The sequence below is a fragment of the Oncorhynchus clarkii genome, chromosome 14 (assembly GCF_045791955.1).
Source record: "Oncorhynchus clarkii lewisi isolate Uvic-CL-2024 chromosome 14, UVic_Ocla_1.0, whole genome shotgun sequence".
Taxonomy (NCBI): domain Eukaryota; kingdom Metazoa; phylum Chordata; class Actinopteri; order Salmoniformes; family Salmonidae; genus Oncorhynchus; species Oncorhynchus clarkii.
In genome coordinates, this window is record NC_092160.1 from 10,936,755 (window position 1) to 10,958,117 (window position 21,363).

Sequence of the window (21,363 nt, forward strand, 5' to 3'; positions counted from 1 at the left end):
CTGAATCCTACAATAAAATACAAACTTCTGCAGGAAAAACAATCAGGAAATATATTTTTATTTAACTTTAGTTTTATTGAGAACTCCTTGGTGTTAGATTGGCGTGGTCTATGTGCAGAATTCAGTATGATTGAGAAGGCGCCCCCCCCCCCCCCAAAAAAGGGGGGGGGATAACTTGGATTAAGCCTTTTTTCAACATTTGATCAACAAACAGAACCCAAAACAAACATTTGTTTTATCATGGTGGTTTTATGAGACTTTCACATGGGTACAACTAGAAAGGAAAATACTGAGCGGAAAATAAAATAAAACCCGATAAATCTGCACGTCAGTCATACAGCAGTCCAGGTGAGCTTTGAGTTCCGTCTCCCTGCATTCAGATCAGCTGTCCTGTCCCCTCCTGCAGGCCACGCCAGGAACTACCAATGCGCCCCCTTGTGGCCAAGCAGAGGACCGTTTGAGCTCAGTAACTGAGTGCATCGCTCCTACGCCTCCCCCAAATAAGTGATGTCTCCTTTTAAAAGTTCCACCTTTCTTTATTGGCACACGCCAGTCCACAAGTACAACCACAATCCTCCATCACCACCACTACAATTGATATCTTTCAACTTTTGCAAACTTTTTTATTCTTTGTCATTTTTAATATATAAATTACCTTTAAAAACATGAGAAGCAGATGCACATACAGGAGAAATACAGGCGTGAAAACACAGGAGTAAAAACCTGACTTAACGGCAGCCACCCTAACCACTTTACACTCTTCTCATACTGTTTATTTTGTTTCAGTTAAAGAATAGAGTTGTCAACAGGGTTTAAAAAAAGTAAAATAGGCATTCGTTTTTTCCTCCTCTTCCCTCTGCGGCTCTCAGTCCAGGTCAGTGCACTGCAGGGGGCATTCACGAACAAACAACCTTTGCTGGGGTTTGTCAGACTGCCGACTGGCAGCGTGTGTGCTCCTCTACTCTCTCGCTCTCCTCTCACATGTCATTTGCCATGTCGTCGTGCTCGCCGGCTGACAGGTCTCCGTTGGCGTTGATGGTGGAGGCGTTGTCCTCGTAACCAGGGGGCATGAAGGCCAGGGTGTGGGGGTACAGCTTGTTACATGCGGCGCGGTACACCTCCGCTGCCTTCTGCTGCCCGTCGCCCAGATTTCCATCACGCAGCGCCTCCAGCACCTCTGTGCAGATCTGACAGGAAAGACAAGATTGGGTGTCTGCTTAGACTTGGGTCACACCACATTCACAATTGTTCCTTGCCTTTGTTTTTCCCGAATACTGTTTCAGGCATAGATGTGGTAAAGAGGTCAATGGAACTCGACCAAAACAATGGAAAATGCCATGGAAACGAGTGGGGTAAAGATCCCAAATCTCCATTGCTCCCCAGCAAAATTAGCCTATGTTGAGGTAAAAATCTGAGTAAAATGCTTTTACGGATGTCAACCGCAAGACACGTTCATGTCATCTTAACCAATCGACTGCATTATAGTTAAAAACAACAACCGACTACCGCCACTGATTTCTGTATGCTAGCTATTCAACCAGTTTATACGAACGGGAGCTAGCATTTAGCAGTCACTTCTTGTAAACCTAAAAAGTGACAACTTATAAATGTTATGCAGCGAAAACAGACAAATCAGACTTCAGTAACCACATTGTGGGTCTGTCAGTCATGACAAATTTGACGAATATCTACTATGTTAGATCAGATTTGTTGAATGTGCACCAATCCGTTGTCCTATCCCCCCTGGTCTACGTTCCATTGACCTCTTTACCGCATCTATGGGACTACCATGTCAAAAGGTACTTGTTCAAATAAAAGCGCAGTGAGTAAGTGCTCACCGTGATGCTTCTCCCATTCAGGGACTCATCCAGCGCTGTAGCCAGCTCAGAGGCCATCTTGTCCGAGGACGGGTCCAGATAGAACATCATCTTAGCAGCTGCAGGAGGACAACATGGTGCTGATCAGTCACAAGTTCACACTGTGTGTGAGTGGTAATGGTACAGTCTCATGTGGGCTTGGGAGTGTTGGCTCAGGTAGTGTGTGTGTACGTACCAGCCACACGGTGTGGTATAGAGTTGGAGTGTTGGCTCAGGTAGTGTGGGTACGTACCAGCCACACGGTGTGGTATAGAGTTGGAGTGTTGGCTCAGGTAGTTCTTGTTGAAGCTCTGTGGGTTGCTCTCCCCAAACAGCCGCGATATCTCCTGCTTCAAAACAGTCCGCACAGCCTGTGGTAGGTCCTTACTGTCTGACACTGAGGAACACACCCATTACAGTGGTCACCAATCGGAGTCAAGATCACTTTCGCATTCAAAAAGTAAGCTTAGATCTACCGCTCAGACACATTTTTTTATCTTTTTTAAAACATTAACCTAATAAAAACAGTTCTGTACAAACCTCGTTGTTAAAGTAGGCGTAATACATTATCACAGCATATTGGCTATATGCCCGGTCTATTGTTGTTCTCAGACCAGATTATATTTCAAAACAAGCTTTGATTAGAAAATAGATTAATTTAACCTTTATTTAACTAGGCAAGCCAGTTAAGAACAAATTCTTATTTAGAATGACGGCCTACACCGGCCAAACCCGGACGACACCGGGCCAAATTGTGCACCAGCCTATGGGGACTCCCAATCACGGCCAGTTGTGATACAGCCTGGAATCGAACCAGGGTGTCTGTAGTGACGCTTCAAGCACTGAGCCACTCAGATCAGTTGGTATAGCACTTGCGAGGCACAGCTGAGCATAAATTGAAATTTTATTTTACTGTACTGATGGTACCTGCATCTGAGGGTCATGGTGCTTTCAAGACAACAGGGAACTTGGGAAAAAAACGAGGTCAAAACATTACGTCAATAGTCTTCAGGTCGGAGGTCTAGAAAGATGCCAGTTTCCGAGTTGTATAACCGTTCAAAACTATTTTTCCCAGTTGGACCTCATCTCCCCCCCCCCCCCCCCCCCAGAGGTCAAAGATTTCAGATGTCCCACTTGTTTTGAACAGTCTCAGCAGAGGGAGGGAAAGAGCCGCAGAGGGTCTGCCTCTCACGGTTCCTGCTCTCTCCTGCCTTTCCTCCGGTGAGACTGACCAGAGGGGAGACACCGTCTTCCACCTCATGCACAACGCAGGGCTATCGATACACTTGGTTACTCATTCATTGCAGTGCAAGTGAAAGCAGGGAGAAGCATGTTGTTTTGTAATAGTGTTGAATAGAAACAGTGCTGGATATAAAAGTCAACAGGAACTTTTAAGTTATTAAATCTTATGTAGGCTAGTATCAAACTTTCATGGCAGCGGCCATGGAAGCTCTGTGGGCACGGTGATTTGAGCCGTACGATTGGCCAGCGCAGTAGACACACTCGATTTGGCCACAGATCTTCCAGTCCGCCAGAAAGTTGAGGAGTTTGTCTTTTCAGAAAAACAAAATGGTTCCTGAATCAAGTGCACCTACCTCCAACACCGCAACACAAATAAATGCCTCGATCCCACCGACAGAGTTGTTGCGCAAATTGCTACGCAGCATCATCTGGATGTGTGCAACAAAAGTTCAACATTCACCTTCTTTTTTAAATTTTTTTTTACCCCTTTTTCTCCCCAATTTTGTGGTATCCAATTGTTGTAGTACCTACTATCTTGTCTCATCGCTACAACAACGGGCTCGGGAGAGACGAAGGTTGAAAGTCGTGCGTCCTCCGATACACAACCCAACCAAGCCGCACTGCTTCTTAACACAGCGCACATCCAACCCGGAAGCCAGCCGCACCAATGCGCCGGAGGAAACACCGTGCACCTGGCCACCTTGGTTAGCGCACACTGCGCCCGGCCCGCCACAGGAGTCGCTGGTGCGCGATGAGACAAGGACACCCCTACCGACCAAGCCCTCCCTAACCCGGGCGACGCTAGGCCAATTGTGCGTCGCCCCACGGACCTCCCGGTCGCGGCCGGTTACGACAGAGCCTGGGCGCGAACCCAGACTCTGATGGCACAGCTGGCGCTGCAGTACAGCGCCCTTAACCACTGCGCCACCCGGGAGGCTCCTTCTGCTACCATTTCTGTCAAGCCGTGTACGCATACAGTCTGAGGCATACGTTCAATAAATCCAACGTATGCACCACCCAGAACGCACTGCAACTAGCTCTTCTAGCAACGCTGCAAGGCAAACGCAGCGTTCCATTGGAAATTAATGTACCTCTGGTGAAGGAGTAAAAACAAATAAAGAGCGCGAGCCGTTATCGGCTTTTCTACAGAAATGTTTTGTGATCCACTAGGAATGCCTCGCGATCGACCGGTTGGTGACCACTGCATTACAGCATAGAATCAGAACGTGGTAGAGATCTTTGTAGCAGAACACAGACAACTATTCAACAAAAAGGTTCAGAGACAGAGAGTTGTGGGTAATGACAAGGCCCCTCAGCCTGGCCGTTTGACAGAAGACCTACTCTACCGTACCTCCTTTGAAGAAGCGCACTAGACACTGGTGCAGCCAAGGGTGGGAGGGCTCCATGGAGAACGCTCTCTTCACTGACTGCAACATCAGCAGGTACTTCTCTACGAGAGGGAAAGAGACTTTGTTTTCACTGACAAAAGGTACCGGGATTCTTTGTGTGTCAGAATGTCAATCCGCGTCTTGTTCCTTTACCTTTCCTGAAGTAGATCTCAAAGGCCAGGAGGTGGGTCTCAATCTTGTTCTTCACTAGGTTTTTCAGGGGGGTTAAAAACTTCACTGCCTCCTCGAGTGGGTTCTCCACCTACAGGGGGAAGAAAACAAATGGGTCTTATTCCAAAAACAAACAAACACTCAGTCTCCTAATTGGTGTAATATCACCATGTTCTGCAGTGATATCCCACAAGGCTAATGGTAGTAGCCATGCGGGTAAAGCGTTAAACCACAGGTTTGTTCTTTGAGACATTTCCAACGACTAGGGCTCACTGGGAGGAGTCTGCCGGGATAGGCCTCAGTGATTCCTTCCATCTTCTACAGGCTCCACACACGCACCTTGGCTAGTTTGTCTGGTATGAGCTCCTCCTTGGGTCCTCCGATCTCCTCGTCGTCGTCCTCTTTCTTCTTCTTCTGGTTCTTCAGCTGTTTCTCCTTCTCGGCGTTCTTCTTCTCCTCCTCTAGTTGGGCTTTCTTCTGGGCTCGTCTCTGCTTGTTCCTCAGCTTCTTCAGCTCTTTGTCATTCAGGTTCTCTGTGCGACACATGGGTTCACTCAGAGATCACAACTACACCAAACTCCCCAAAAATAAAACATTGTAGGAAACATCAAATTAGTGATAATCAAAACAAGTGGCGGTTTGGGGTATCGCAGACAGACCCCCTCTCTCTCGCACAAACTGGCGCTGACACACACACGTACCGGCGTCGGCCTGGTGTTCCTTGTTGTCGTCGGTGAGAGGGTTGTCGTGCAGGCCGAGGTAGATCTGGATGGCGGTGCGGGCAGCTTTGTAGTAGAAGGGATGCATGCGCAGCACGTCCTCCAGCTTGAGCAGGTCCACGTAGGATCGCAGCGTCATCTTCCTCATGCAGTACGTGTGGAAGTCAAACTGGTCATCCGTGATCTCCACAAAATGCTGATGGGACACAGAACAGAGATGGTTTATGATGAAATCCAAACAGAGCAGACCTGCACTACCACTGAGCCATCTATACAGGTTTAACCCTCAGTGAATCTGCATGAGCATCTCTAAAAACAGGGACCACACTGCTCTTTTTAATTTGAGCACATTTTAAGGGGGAGGAAATCTAACTTACTAATCACCTTCATCATAAAAAAATAATAATAAGTGCCTGCTTCCCACCCAAGTTAGAAAACGTACCCTCTCGATCTCATGGCACTTCTTGAGAGCGTCTCCAAACTTGTTCATGGACTTGTAGGCCAGAGCACATTCTGTCTGGTACCACATACACTGCATCTCATTGAGATTCTCTACCGCCGACGCACCCTCCTGAAACACAGACAGATAGATAGATAACCCTTTGTGTGTGGCGCTTCAAGGCAACAAGCATTATGTGGAGTCTACACAGACAGCTTAACACACACTGACTGACCCGTGTGAACTTTGAGCACATCTCCTCAGCCTCTTTGACCAGGCCGGCCTTCAACATGTACTTGGCACATTTTGAGTTGATGAAGCGGTCTGCAGTGTCCAGAGCCTGGGCCTCGTCCATCCACCTGGCTGCTTCCTTTATGTTACCTGCATGCTAGAGACACAAAGATGGAGAGTAATAGTCCAAATCAACAGAGATACCTTAGCAGAGAAGAGCGCTATAATCACGTTGAGCCACACTAAAATGTTCACCATGATGGCAGCTCTAGAAAGTGTGTGTTACCTTGTATATCTTGGCCTTGATGAGGAACAGTTCTATGAGCGTGGGTGTGCTCTCGATGGCGGTGTTGATGTAGTCCAGGGCTAGCGTCTGCTGGCCCACGTGGTCAAAGTGCTGCGCCAGGAAATACTGGACCCACAGTAGTGTGGTGGGGGGCTCCTCCTTACCACCATCTACACAGACACAATGACATTCTAATACTACTCCGATTAGATTTCATAACACATGAAAATCTGATTGCACTCACCATTTTGATTGAACATTCGACAGCTTTTCAAACACGTCTCGTATCCAACCACTAATTCTTCAACGATTGACACCTACACGGATGGGAACAAGGATACGCAAGATTACCCAGACTTCTCAGCCCAGGGCAGGCATGTTATTTCAGTGACTTGCTGGGGCCAATGGAATGGCGGTGGTTCTCCCTCACCTTTTCCTTGTCGTGATACAGGGACTTCAGAGTGGTGAAGACAGGCGGACAGCCTTTACTGAAGTTGGTCCTCAGATAGCAGTCCAGGCATTCACGGAACTTCTCACCTGAAAAGAAAAGTGAACGGAGCTCAGACACCCCATTCTCCAGCATTCCACAAACCACACGCTTCAACATGCTTGTGTCTACCCACCGTCGTCTTGAAAGGTCCTCATTCCAGGGATAATTACACAGTAATGATAACGGTAGGCTTATGTACCTGTGAGGAAGGTGAGAGGCAGCCTCCGGGGAACCAGTCCTTTGGGATACTTCACCCATGCCTCCTCATAGAGCTTCTGCCTCTCCTCTATGCTTGCTGGGGACACACAACAAGCCAACAGTCAGAGCATGGCATTCATACACCGATTCAATTCTGGTCACAAAATCTACCAAACACATTAGTCAATGTAGTGAGATGACTCATGCTAAAGAGGGGACTGGTGAGAGGGTCCAGTGGGAATGGGGTGGGTAGCAGTGGGGGGGGGTTCAAAGGTTACCTGGTTTCAGTGCTTTCTCCAGACCCTGGTAGTAGGCCCAGTTCTCAGGGTTCCTCTCCTGGAGTTGTCGGTAGACTTCTGTGGCCTCCTCCGAGCGATCTAGCTGCAGCAGCAGCTCTCCTGCAGGGATACAGAATCATGTTAGATCTACACATCTCTTCCCCCCCAGATGCAAACACTCAACACACAGGCATTATTTCACACACCCATATACACACACACACACACACCTCTGGTCTCCTCCACAGCAAGCTTGTCACAGATCTGTTTCTCGTAGGTGGTGAGGTGCTCCAGTGCTTCCTTGAACAGCCCCGCCTCCCTGAGCACCTGGTTCTGGTACAGCAGCAGCTCACTATACTCGTAGTCCACTTTGTCCGGCGATGTCTGAAACACAGCACCACCAATCACATTTACTGAAACAGGCAGTGACCAATCAGATTTGCTGATACAGGCAGGGGGACGAATGAGATTCACTAATACATAACCAACAAATAAATTACTGACAGACAAGTTAAAAAATCAGGTGTACTGCTCCAGGCAGGGTGCCCAATCAGAATAATTGACAGACAGGTGACAGGAACACCACAGAGTAATCAATGATACTTCTTAGACTCAAAAACAGAGGTCAGAGAGAGGTCAAGGCCAGCTCACCTGTTGTGTTTTGCGGAATTCTTCGACGATCTTGGCGGCCATCTCAAAGTCTTCCAGCAGGTGGTAGGCCACGGCGTAGCCGATCCACGAGGCCCTCTGCGCTGGACGCAGCTGCAGGAGCTGATAGCGGGTCTCCTGCAGAGAGAGCGAGAGACAAAATTATACACAAAGCAAGAGGGAATAGTTCAGAGGAGACAGACTCTCTCCCGGTCCTCACCCTGTAGCCCTCCAGGTCTCTCATCTGGATTTGGAGCAGTGAAAGATCCCTGAGGATCTGCAGGTTGTCTTTGTCCCACTTCAGAGCGTTGCGGTAGCACTTGATGGCCTCGTCGTACTTCTTATCCGACCGCTGCAGCAGACCGTACACATGCCAGCCTGGGAGAGGATGGGTTAAGGAGGCAAAACAGACACCCTCGGAGAAAAAAAATCCTTGCAAAAAAAAACAAAAAAAACATTTAGAGGACTGAAAGGACATGGGAACAGTCTAGGCCTGGTTGTATTAACGCAACCAGGCCTAGACTATTAGCCTCAACAGTAACAATCAGAGCCAATCTAGCTCTCTCCCATTCCCTGTCTGAATTACATGGAGTAGACATGGCGCAGTAAGGGCTTGTGGGATGCAGTAGAAAGTTTGGGTTTATTATGAGCCTTTGGTGAATGTCCTCACGCCTCTGAGTAGGAACTTCATACAAAACCTCACCTCATTAGCCCTAGTATAGAAGGATACAGACATGGCTCTTGAGGTCGTTGCGCAGGCCTCGTCTCACCAGCTCATACGCATCCTCTTTCTTCCCCAAACAGTTCAGGGTCAGGCCTTTCATCGCCAGTGTCTCTGAGGGACAGATGATTGAGAGAGGGATTAGTGTTAGTCACAGCCTAAACACTACACCAGAAGAGGATTTACCATCACTCATGTTCTAAACTGAGTAAAGGATATGAAAAATGTCCACAGTCACCCAGTTTGGATATCAAACCTGGACCAGACGGTTGTTGAGTCATTAGCTAATACAGCCTGATAGCAGTACTGGTGGAGGCTTAAAATCAGCATGTTGTTTGTACAACAGTATCTTCTAAATCAAAGAGGAATAGTCAACCACGAGACACTTTCCAACTACTGAATGACAAGTGAGAGTAGCAGCTGTTGAAGCGGGCCTCACCTCCATGCTCTGTGAACTTTGGGTTGGAGAGGATCTGTTTGCAGAACTTGAGTCCATTTCTGTACTGCTTGTGCTCGTAGCATCTCTGCAACAGGGGAGAGGTGTTGTCATCAAGGTTTTTGTAAAGCTTGTTCTTAGAGTTCTGATCTGAGGAACCCCCCAAATATATGGTTACAAAAATGTACGCAAATATTCTAGAGGGGTTGACAGTATACCGTATTTTACGATATACCGATGTTTATGCACAGACCGGTCTAGAACGGCATTTGAATGTTTGGTTTGCTAAATGTGATACGCCGTGTGTAATGTCCATTTTTACAGTTTACTCTACTACCAGTCAACTCTCTCTCCCCACAGACATGGTCCCACCCACTGTCACTGAAGGAGCGCATTTGTTGTTGCTTGACCACGAGACACTTTCGTTCAGTCTGCATGGTCAATGCAGCACATGCAACAATGTTGATGACAACGATGTTTCCACTGATCTTAATATAAATCCACAAGCATTCTATAATTACTATATTAGTTTGTTTCTTACATCTGCAAATGGCTAGTTTGTATTTTCTTAGCAAGTTAAGCTAAATCGTGTTAGCCACTAAAGCTAATCGCTAGTTAGCTGGCTAGCGAACAAGCTTAATAAAAGTACTGAGTCAGAGCAAACGTAGCTAGCTAACACAGTCTGATAGCAGTACTGGTGGAGGCTTAAAATCAGCATGTTGTTTGTACAACAGTATCTTCTAAATCAAAGAGGAATAGACGAAGCATGAATATGTTGCCTATATGAATAAAGATTTAATGTAGGCAAAGATCAGAGTCATCTAGGAAACACTGATCACTTTGGTTCCTTCCCTGTCACAATAACTCGTCCATGGCATTTTTCGTTCGTTGTCATGTCAAACACTGTATTGAAAGTACTCACTATTATTTATATACTAACTAGAGAATTATAATAAACATTCTATTGCCATGATTCCAAAAGTTCACCCAAGTGTTTTGATCGAAATCGCAACATTTGATTAAAAATAAGGCCTAGTATTTTTGCCCATATCGTGGCGGTGTGGAAATAATCTTACATGAGTGCAGGAAATGCAGAAATTTATGGAAATGCAGGAAATTATTTTAGGTTGAAGTTGAATTGAACAGTATAAAACAATCAGAATGGAGAAAGACCCATTGAAATAATTTATAAATATATGTGTCGCCACCCTAGGTTCACGCACTACTCATAAAGCAAATTTAGAACTTTTATTAATCAAAAAAACTGTCCATTTTGAAAAATACCATATAAGATATGATATTTTGGCCATGTCGCCCAGTCCTAGTTGACTGTCTATATAGGGTTGTGCATGAACACTTGCAGGTAGATTGTCTGGTGATAATATCCAGCAAGCAAGCACAGTAGCACGTCACAACCCCAATACAGTAATACGTCTCTTGATTGAGTCTGAAAAAAAATCAGCTAGCCTTCTTTGTGGGAATGTATGGTCAGATGGGTGTTGATATGCAGTGATTAGAGAATCGGTCAGAGATTCCTATCTGCCTGGGTCAGCAGTGGCCTACCAACCTGGTAACCAGCCTGCCAGCTCCACACACAAAGATAATGCCCAGGAATCCCCACTGGCATAGGGAAGTGGCTACGATAGAACTTGGGAGTGCTCAACACAGCAACTAAAACAAACGTTTTTATAATGTTAAACAGAAAGAGTGGGAACAGAATTCACATCTATGCAAAACATTACACTTGTGGTGAGTATTTAACAGGGAAACTAGTCCCGCCCACCATCACCTTAAGCGCTTCCAAAAACAGCAGTGGCTATTCCCATATGCAGAGTAAAATTATGCAAGGATCTAGCCGACTAAACGTAACTATTTACAATGGAGTAGAGGCGACTTGTGTGGGCGGACTAACAGACTCGATTTTTGGCTGAAATAGCCAAATCCACAAATTTGAAGGGGTGTCCACATACTTATGTGTATACAGTACCTTGCGAAAGTATTCGGCCACCTTGAACTTTGCGACCTTTTGCCACATTTCAGGCTTCAAACATAAAGATATAAAACTGTATATTTTTTGTGAAGAATCAACAACAAGTGGGACACAATCATGAAGTGGAACGACATTTATTGGATATTTCAAACTTTTTTAACAAATCAAAAACTGAAAAATTGGGCGTGCAAAATTATTCAGCCCCTTTACTTTCAGTGCAGCAAACTCTCTCCAGAAGTTCAGTGAGGATCTCTGAATGATCCAATGTTGACCTAAATGACTAATGATGATAAATACAATCCACCTGTGTGTAATCAAGTCTCCATATAAATGCACCTGCACTGTGATAGTCTCAGAGGTCCGTTAAAAGCGCAGAGAGCATCATGAAGAACAAGGAACACACCAGGCAGGTCCGAGATACTGTTGTGAAGAAGTTTAAAGCCGAATTTGGATACAAAAAGATTTCCCAAGCTTTAAACATCCCAAGGAGCACTGTGCAAGCGATAATATTGAAATGGAAGGAGTATCAGACCACTGCAAATCTACCAAGACCTGGCCGTCCCTCTAAACTTTCAGCTCATACAAGAAGAAGACTGATCAGAGATGCAGCCAAGAGGCCCGTGATCACTCTGGATGAACTGCAGAGATCTACAGCTGAGGTGGGAGACTCTGTCCATAGGACAACAATCAGTCATATATTGCACAAATCTGGCCTTTATGGAAGAGTGGCAAGAAGAAAGCCATTTCTTAAAGATATCCATAAAAAGTGTTGTTTAAAGTTTGCCACAAGCCACCTGGGAGACACACCAAACATGTGGAAGAAGATGAAACCAAAATTGAACTTTTTGGCAACAATGCAAAACGTTATGTTTGGCGTAAAAGCAACACAGCTGAACACACCATCCCCACTGTCAAACATGGTGGTGGCAGCATCATGGTTTGGGCCTGCTTTTCTTCAGCAGGGACAGGGAAGATGGTTAAAATTGATGGGAAGATGGATGGAGCCAAATACAGGACCATTCTGGAAGAAAACCTGATGGAGTCTGCAAAAGACCTGAGACTGGGACGGAGATTTGTCTTCCAACAAGACAATGATCCAAAACATAAAGCAAAATCTACAATGGAATGGTTCAAAAATAAACATATCCAGGTGTTAGAACGGCCAAGTCAAAGTCCAGACCTGAATCCAATCGAGAATCTGTGGAAAGAACTGAAAACTGCTGTTCACAAATGCTCTCCATCCAACCTCACTGAGCTCGAGCTGTTTTGCAAGGAGGAATGGGAAAAAATGTCAGTCTCTCGATGTGCAAAACTGATAGAGACATTCCCCAAGCGACTTACAGCTGTAATTGCAGCAAAAGGTGGCGCTACAAAGTATTAACTTAAGGGGGCTGAATAATTTTGCACGCCCAATTTTTCAGTTTTTGATTTGTTAAAAAAGTTTGAAATATCCAATAAATGTCGTTCCACTTCATGATTGTGTCCCACTTGTTGTTGATTCTTCACAAAAAAAATACAGTTTTATATCTTTGTTTGAAGCCTGAAATGTGGCAAAAGGTCGCAAAGTTCAAGGGGGCCGAATACTTTCGCAAGGCACTGTATATAGATCTACTGAAGATATTTATTCAGTGTGTGCTCGGTTAAAAAAAGACCACTGATGCAAATCAAACGTCTCTTTACCATATGATCTTTGCTAGACGATTTAACTCAACCTGCGATTTATGATGGAGTTGAGCGGCGCCTAATGTGGGCGGACTCAAACGCAGAGTTCACATGTGTTTTGTTAAAAAAATAAATTAAAAAATACTGATTTCAGCACTCAAAGAATAGCCTGCAATTAAACAGAACAATGTAGTTTGTAATTGCGGGCTATTCTTGTGGTGCTGAAACCAGTTTTGACAAAAACGTGATTTTATGTGAAGTTCAAGATCGAGTCCGCCCACACTAGTCGCCGCTCAACTCAATCATAAATCGCGGGTTGAGTTTAATCATCTAGCAAAGATCATATGGTAAAGAGACGTTTGATTTGCAGCAGAGTGGTGTTTTTTTGGTACAGAGCAAAGCCTGAAGAAATATCGTCAGTCGGTCTATACACACACACAGTAGTATGTGGACACCCCTCCATTTCAACCAAAGATTGAGCACACAGCCATGTCATCTCCACAGACAAAAAATGGCAGTAGAATGTCTTACTGAAAAGCTCAGTGACTTTCAACATGGCAACGTCATAGGACGACACTTTTCCAACCAGTCAGTCAAATTTCTGCCCTGGTCAACTGTAAGTGCTGTTATTGTGAAGTGAAAACATCTAGGAGCAACAACAGCTCAGCGGCGAACGGGACCGCTGAGTGCTTAAGTGTGTAAAAATTGTCTGTCCTCGGTTGCAACACTCTCTACCAAGTTCCAAACTGCCTCTGGAAGCAACGTCAGCACAAGAACAGTTCGTCGGGAGCTTCATGAAATGGGTTTCCATGGCCAAGCAGCCACACACAAGTCTAAGATCACCATGCACAATGCCAAGTGTGCCTGGGGTGGTATAAAGTTCGCCATCATTGGACTCTGGAGAAGTGGAAACGCATTCTTCTAGAGTGAAGAATCACACTTCCCCGTCTGGCAGTCTGACAGACGAATCTGGGTTTGGCGGATGCCAGGAGAACGCTACCGGCCCGAATGCATAGTGACAACTGTAAAGTTTGGTGGAGGAGGAATAATGGTTTGTGCTAGGCCCCTTAGTCAAGGGAAGGGAAATCTTAATGCTACAGCATACAATTAGATTATTTTACCCCTTTTTCCTCCCTAAATTTGGTGATATCCAATTGTGACCCAATAACAATCATCTCATCCCGGCAACTCCCCAACTGGCTCGGGAGAGGCAAAGGTCGAGTCATGCGTCCTCCGAAACGTGACCTGCCAAACAGCGCTTCTTAACACCCGCATGCTTAACCCGGATGCCAGCTGCCCCAATGTGTCGGCGGAAACACTGTTCAACGGAGGTCAGCCTGCAGGGCAATAAGCCAAGCAAAGCCCCCCAAACCCAAAATCAGTGCCCGACCTCACCAATGCTCTTGAATGGAAGCAAGTCCCCGCAGCAATGTTCCAACATCTAGTGGAAAGCCTTCCCAGAAGAGTGGAGGCTGTTGTAACAGCAAAAGGGGGACCAACTCCATATTAATGCCCATGATTTTGCAATGAGATGTTCGACATGTAGGTGTCCACATATTTTTAGTAATGTAGTGTATTTTGCTGAAATAAATATAGAAGTCGTATGAAAAAATGTTTGTAACCAACAGGTTGTAGTTCACACTGTAGGCGTGGGTTATTTTAATTTGCAGGCCCTAAGAGATGGCGAGCTAATTACACCACCTAACTGAATAATAACTACAACAATTGTTCAACACCATGCCCAGAAATAGGACAAACGTGTGAATGGTACTCAATATTCAGCAGAGAAAGTCGACTAAATGTGTGCAGTTCGTTGGCATCATAGGACGCAAACTGTATAATTAGTCCCCATCTGATCTCTGGTTCAGCAAAGCGTGAGTGACAGCTAGTTGGCCGGCTAGCTAGCAAGGTTTTGTTAGCTAGCTAACTCTAGTAGTTGTACAATCAGTGGCAAATGATTGCATTAGCTAACACACCCAAGTTTGCAGTAATATAGTTGGGGACATCATGCAAACACGTTGTGCATGTGAAATGTAACGCGTACATGGTTACAGATAATCGTGTTGCTAAAATGCTGAGTAATGACGAAACACCTGTGCTTTTGGACGTAGAATGAGTTTGCAGATAGCTAGTTCGCGTAGCTAGCTAACTTATATAGCCGTAACTAGCAAGCATTTGCCAACCGTGTTTTTGAGTCATACATTTATTTTAAACTATCACTCTACAACAAACTGGGACCACACATAAACCAAAGTTACCTAGCTATATGCCATGTTGCATGTTACCTAACGTTACCAGTTGCAAACAAACTGCTAACTAGCAGGCTAATGACAACCTGGCAGGCCATTTCGAGTGCCTCGAAACATGTTAGTCCACGAGTTAGCTAAAGTTAACGTTCGTTGAGCAGGCGATGGAAGGAACAGCAGATGTCAGCTAACAAGACGACATGATTGCATGCTGTTTTATTACAAGCAACGTTACTCGAATCAAACCTTTAACGTTATAGTTACTTGAAATGGATTTAGCTAGCGACTGCTAGGCACTTAACGTTACCAATATTCTCTTGAAGAGAGCATTCTCCTTCGGCGGTAGAGTAATTGAGGGCATTCTGTAAACTGGCTATCCTTCTGTAGCTTCAAGCATGAATCGACGTTTCCTCTCTCTCCCCTCTCGGTCTTTTTGAGGCAAAGTTCCCGGAGTTGTCTTGCTCTATTTCGGGCTCTTCTTCCTCACGTGGTGACAGCCAAGGCCCCCTTTAGACCAAAATGGCCGAATACCTTCTCCCCCGGGTCAAGCTGTTCTCCGCGTCTGCGTGCGTGCTGTGCAAAATGATCGAAATGAAAAGTTGCAAATGTAACCAATCAATCAAAGACAGTTGCAGAAGGGGGGGCGTGTTATAAAGTATAGTGCATCGCTTCGGCAATAGACGTGATGTAAAATGGATTCTTTACTGATAAGGCTGCATTGCACTTTCAGCCCTTTTCTTAACTCCAGCCTCGGATTCTGGAAAGGTACCTTCATATATAGTCAGTCAATGAGAGGTATATTGCACTTAGCCAAAAGAAACCGATTCTCCTTAATTTATCTATCCTGGGTCGGAACCGTGCTATGCCGGGAAAGGTGGTCAGCCAGAGCCCAGCGCGAAATATGGATGGGAAAAAGTACCTCAATCCAGGGATGGAATACATAGTTGTACTCATAATCATCCCGAAATGATTAAAGGTAAATCTAGAAGATCGAAATAGTGCTGTTTTTATTTTATTAAACTGACGATTTCGCTAGCATAGCCGCGGGAGGTAGGGGTGGTGAGGGTGCAGCAGCACCCCCGAAAAATCTAAATAGAAAAGATATATACTCAACAAAAGTAGTGCATTAGGCTTTTACTAGTATTAGTAGACTGATATAGATGTATGTATTGTGGGAAACAAACAAAAAATCAGCATCTCTGCTTTGTCTAACAGGGTAGTTGTATAATTAAGAACAGTATCTTTCCGGATTCAATAGTTGGAATTGTAAGAGTTGTTGCCCTGTCCCTTTCTCTGGGATTATCATTCTAATGGAATCCAGAAAGAACAAAACCCTGTCCTTAAACAGGTGCAAGGTTATGAGCAAAAAGCATCCACAAAACATGCTATTTTATATTTTTCTTGACCAAATAACATGGAAAACAACCACTTTTTGTGCCGTATTAATTGACCATCCTTACAAACCACTTAATATAAAATGTACATGACTGTATTGTACACAACATAAGCAAAATTATATGGACACCTGCTCGTCGACATCTCTTTCCAAAATCATGGGCATTAGGAGTTGGGCCCCCCTTTGCTGCTATAACAGCCTCCAATCTTCTGGGAACGATTTCCACTAGATGTTGGAACATTGCTGCTGGGACTTGCTTCAACCACAAGAGAATTAGTGAGGTCAGGCACTGATGTTGGGCGATTAGGCTTGGCTCGCAGTCGCCATTCCAATTCATCCTAAAGGTGTTCGATGGGGTTGAGGTCAGGGCACTGTGCAGGCTAGTCAAGTTCTTCCACACCGATCTCGACAAACCATTCCCTTAATGGACCTCGCTTTGTGGATGGGGGCATTGGCATGCTGAAATAGGAAAGGGCCTTCCACTGCTCCAGAGTCCAATGGTGGTGAGCTTTACAGCACTTCAGCCCACACTTGGCATTGCGCATGGTGATCTTACACGGTGCCTAAACCGGACGCGTCGCAAAATAAATGCACACATACATGTTATTCAATCATTGCACCTACACTGCTCGCACACGCCAAAGAGCGTCTGCGTTGCCAGGCGCTAAAATAGATTTTGCTTCTATTTGTGACGCAGAACATGATGCAAGTCCTGCCTCTCCCATCTCCTCATTGGCTTTTAGAAGCATATACCCACGTGCCATCTCCTCATTAGTTATACCTACATGGGTGATTGAAAGATGAACTGAGGTCGGTTGTGGTAATACACCTTATTATGAAAGTTAGTTGCCAATCACCATATAAAGTCCAAAGAAGAAAAAGCCTGGAAGGAGGACAGATGACTAATTAATTGTCGGAGTAGAGGACCTTGTGCATTTCAGGTAAAATAACAACTCAATGTTTATATCCCAGGACAAATTATCTAGAAACTGCAAGCTAGCTAACTAAATTGCCATAAACAAGTTCAAACAGGTGCCATTAATACAGGTAACGAGTGGAGGTTACAGGAGCCTCTTAAAGAAGAAGTTACAGGTCTGAAAGAGCCAGAAATCTTGCTTGTTTGTAGGTGACCAAATACTTATTTTCCACCATAATATGCAAATAAATTAATAAAAAATCCTACAATGTGATTTTCTGGATTTCTTTTTCTAATTTTGTCTGTCATAGTTGAAGTGTACCTATGATGAAAATGACAGGCCTCTCTCATCTTTTTAAGTGGGAGAACTTGCTCCATTGGTGGCTGACTAAATACTTTTTTCCCCCACTGTATCAACCTGTGTGTTGTGATCGTGTTTAGTGTGGGCGGGACAAAATCAATTTGACGTCACAGGCGCATGGCAACCAATTTTATGAGGCTCCCAATGAACAGTTCTTGTACGGACATTGCTTCCAGAGGCAGTTTGGAACTCGTGAGTGTGTTGCAACTGAGGACAGACAATTTTTACGCGCTTCAGCAGTCCCATTCTGTGAGCTTGTGTGGCCTACCACTTTGAGCCTGAGCCGTTGTTGTTCCTAGACCTTTCCATTTTACAATAACATCATTTACAGTTCCCCGGGGCAGCTCTAGCGGTGCAGAAATTTGCCTGACTGACTTCTTGGGAAGGTGGCATCCTATGACGGTGTCACGTTGAAAGTCACTGAGCTCATCAGTAAGGCCATTCTACTACCAATGTTTGTCTATGGAGATTGCATGGTTGTGTGCTCGATTGTATACGTCTGTCAGCAACAGGTGTGGCTGAAATAGCCGAATCCACTACACTGAACAAAAATAAACGCAACATGCAATAATTTAAAAGATTTTCATGATTTACATGAGTTAGGTCCTAATCTATGACTGGGAGGATATGCATCTGTTGGTCACAGATACCTTTAAAAAAATGGTAGGATTGTGGATCAGAAAACCAGTCAGTATCTCATGCCTCATGCAGCACAACACATCTCCTTCGCATAGAGTTGTTCTGTGGAATGTTATCCCACTCCTCTTCAATAGCAGTGCGAAGTTGCTGGATATTGGCAGGAACTGGAACACACTGTCGTACACGTCAATCCAGAGCATCCCAAACTTGCTCAATGGGTGACATGTCTGGTGTGTATACAGGCCATGGAAGAACTGAGACATTTTCAGCTTCGAGGAATTGTGTACAGATCCTTGCGACATGGGGCCGTGCATTATCATGCTGAAACATGAGGTGATGGTAGCAGAGGAATGGCACGATAATGGGCCTCAGGATCTCATCACGGCATCTCTGCATTCAAATTGCCATTGATAAAATGCAATTGTATTCGTTGTCCGTAGCTTATGCCTGCCCATACCATAACCCCACCGCCACCATGGGGCACTCTGTTCACAACATTGACATCAGCAAACCGCTCACCCACATGACGTCATACATGTGGTCTGTGGTTGTGAGGCCGGTTGGACGTACTGCCAAATTCTCTAAAACAACGTTGGAGGCAGCTTATGGTAGAGAAATTAACATTCAGTTCTCTGACAACAGCTCTGGTGGACATTCCTGCAATCAACTTGCCAATTGCACGCTCCCACAAAACTTGAGACATCTGTGGCATTGTGTTATGCGACAAAACTGCACATTTTAGAATGGCCTTTTACTGTCCCCAGCACAAGGTGCGCCTGTGTAATGATCATGCAGTTTAATCAGCTTCTTGATATGACTCACTTGTCAGGTGGATGTATTATATTGGCAAAGGAGAAATGCTCATTAACAGGGATGTAAACAAATTTGTGCACAAAATTTGAGAAATATACGCTTTTTGTGCGTATGGAAAATTTCTGGGCTTTTATTTCAACTCATGAAACATGGATCAACATGTTGCATTTATATTTTTGTTCAGTATAATTTGAAGGGGTGTCCACATACTTTTGTATAAATAGTGTACATAGGCTGGTCATCTAGGTTTGCACCTGTAGATTTTCCATCACCATGAAAAAAACAATGCACAACACAGTAATTGAGTACATTGAGACATCAAGTGGATTGTGATGAAGTGGCTCAGTTGGTAGAGCATGCTTGCAATGCTGGGGTTGTGGGTTCAATTCCCACGGGGGACCAGACCAGTAAGAAAATGTATGCAATCACTACTGAGTGAGTTACTCTGGATAAGAGTGTCTACTAAAATGGAAAAGGAATGCATAGACCATTTAAGTTCAGACATAAGTTGCATTTGCAAAGTATTTCAAGAAACTAGAAAATATATCAATCAAGTATTTTTATATTCCACAAGTATTATAAGATTAACTGTTTCCCCTTTACATCTGTAAGAACATTTCACGGCCCCTTGACCAATTAAAATCATTCAAAATATCTTGTCATCAAAACTCATGTCCATTGGCTCTCAAAGTTTTCTATTGCTCCATGCGACGCAACTTGGGTCGAGATCTGTTTCTTGCTTTGCTCTTAGGAACAGGACACCATTGAAAGGAGTGATTTCTAGGGTAGTGATAAGTGTGGAGGTGGAGCAATTGAAGTTGAAAATTCCTGGTGTTTGTGACGCCCGCGTTTTGGTGCGATGGTGAGCGTGGTAAAATGGAGGAGTCACTGTCAGTCCGTTTGAGTTTTGAGTCAGAGTCTTTACCCAACATGTTCATGTTAGGATATATCATTTATCCTTTGAGCGTTTGTGGCGAATCCACTGCTGTTTCAGGTGCAACGTTTATGGTCATGTCACAGTAGTGTGTAGGACGAAGATTCCAAGATGTGGGAAGAGTGCAGGAGGGCATGGGATAGAGGATTGTGTAGTTTCGGGGATAAGGTTGTGTCAACTGTAGGAGTGCACATGTTGCTTGGGAGAATTTGTCGGCAGGTTAGTAACCCGCCTCTACCATCCGTTCTATTGGCCAACGTGCAATCACAGGAGAATAAACTGGATGAGCTCCGTTCAAGACTATCCTACCAGCGAGACATTAATAACTGTAATATCTTATGTTTCACCAAGTCGGGGCTGACTACGACATGGATAATATACAGTTGTCTGGATTTTCTGTGCATCGACAGGACAGAACAGCTACATTCGGCAAGATGAGGGGTGGTGGTGTATATCTATTTGTCAATAACAGCTGGTGTGCGATGTCTAATATTAAGGAAGTCTCGAGGTATTGCTTGCCTGAGGTTCAGTACTTCATGATAAGCTGTAGACCACACTATCTACAAGAGAGTGGCATTGAAGAGTATACTACCTCAGTCACCGGCTTCATCAATAAGTGCATCAACAACGTTGTCCACACAGTAACCGTACGTACATTTCCCAACCAGAAGTCATGGATTACAGGCAACATCCGGAGGTCAGAGACCTGGCAGTGTGGTGCCAGGACAACAACCTCTCCCTCAACGTGAGCAAGAAAAAGGAAATGATCGTGGACTACAGCAAAAGGAGGGCCGAACACACCCCCACTCACATCGACAGGGCTGTAGTGGAGCAGGTCGAGAGTTAAGTTCCTTGGTGTCCACATTACCAACAAACTTTCATGCTCCAAACACACCAAGAATGTTGTGAAGAGGGCACAACAATGCCTTTTCCCCCACAGGAGGCTCGCTGTTTATTATCAATGCATAGTCACTGTACAAATTACCTCAACTAACCTGTATTCTCTCGGTACCAGTACCCTTTGTATATAGCCTAGTTAATGTTTTTCATTGTTACTTTTTTTATTTGAATTTTACCCCCTTTTTTCTCCCCAATTTCGTAGTATCCAATTATATTAGTAGTTACTATCTTGTCTCATCGCTACAACTCCCGTACGGGCTCGGGAGAGACGAAGGTTGAAAGTCATGCATCCTCTGAAACACAACCCAGCCAAGCCGCACTGCTTCTTAATACAGCGCACATCCAACCCGGAAACCAGCCGCACCAATGTGTCGGAGGAAACACTGTGCACCTGGCGACCTTG

At 44.8% G+C, this 21,363-nt stretch overlaps 1 protein-coding gene and 1 non-coding gene across 2 annotated transcripts; both read right to left on the reverse strand.

Moving 5' to 3' along the window:
• Positions 1-42: 42 nt before the first annotated feature.
• On the reverse strand, positions 43-15,628 carry LOC139366269 (N-alpha-acetyltransferase 15, NatA auxiliary subunit-like). Its single transcript, XM_071103551.1, has 20 exons — positions 15,309-15,628; positions 9,107-9,191; positions 8,677-8,781; positions 8,167-8,324; positions 7,950-8,084; positions 7,529-7,682; positions 7,299-7,418; positions 7,022-7,117; positions 6,763-6,869; positions 6,577-6,649; positions 6,333-6,502; positions 6,051-6,203; positions 5,819-5,947; positions 5,359-5,572; positions 4,997-5,190; positions 4,640-4,748; positions 4,450-4,548; positions 2,110-2,253; positions 1,839-1,936; positions 43-1,187 (listed from the first exon to the last, which is right to left on the reverse strand). The coding sequence occupies exons 1-20, from the start codon at positions 15,360-15,362 to the stop codon at positions 978-980; spliced, it is 2,607 nt and encodes an 868-aa protein (XP_070959652.1). The 5' UTR covers positions 15,363-15,628; the 3' UTR covers positions 43-977.
• LOC139366617 (small nucleolar RNA SNORA18) lies at positions 4,825-4,960 on the reverse strand. The gene has a single exon (XR_011626785.1). It is a non-coding gene; the product is annotated as a small nucleolar RNA SNORA18 (small nucleolar RNA).
• Positions 15,629-21,363: the final 5,735 nt, after the last annotated feature.

Excerpts from the sequence above, each read along its gene's own strand:
- LOC139366269 (XM_071103551.1), bottom strand. The coding sequence starts at position 15,362 with ATGCCCTCAATTACTCTACCGCCGAAGGAGAATGCTCTCTTCAAGAGA. Across the intron at positions 9,192-15,308 it reads CTCTCTTCAAGAGAATATTG|AGATGCTACGAGCACAAGCA; the intron begins GTAACGTTAAGT and ends CCCCTGTTGCAG. Across the intron at positions 2,254-4,449 it reads AGTGCGCTTCTTCAAAGGAG|TGTCAGACAGTAAGGACCTA; the intron begins GTACGGTAGAGT and ends TGTGTTCCTCAG.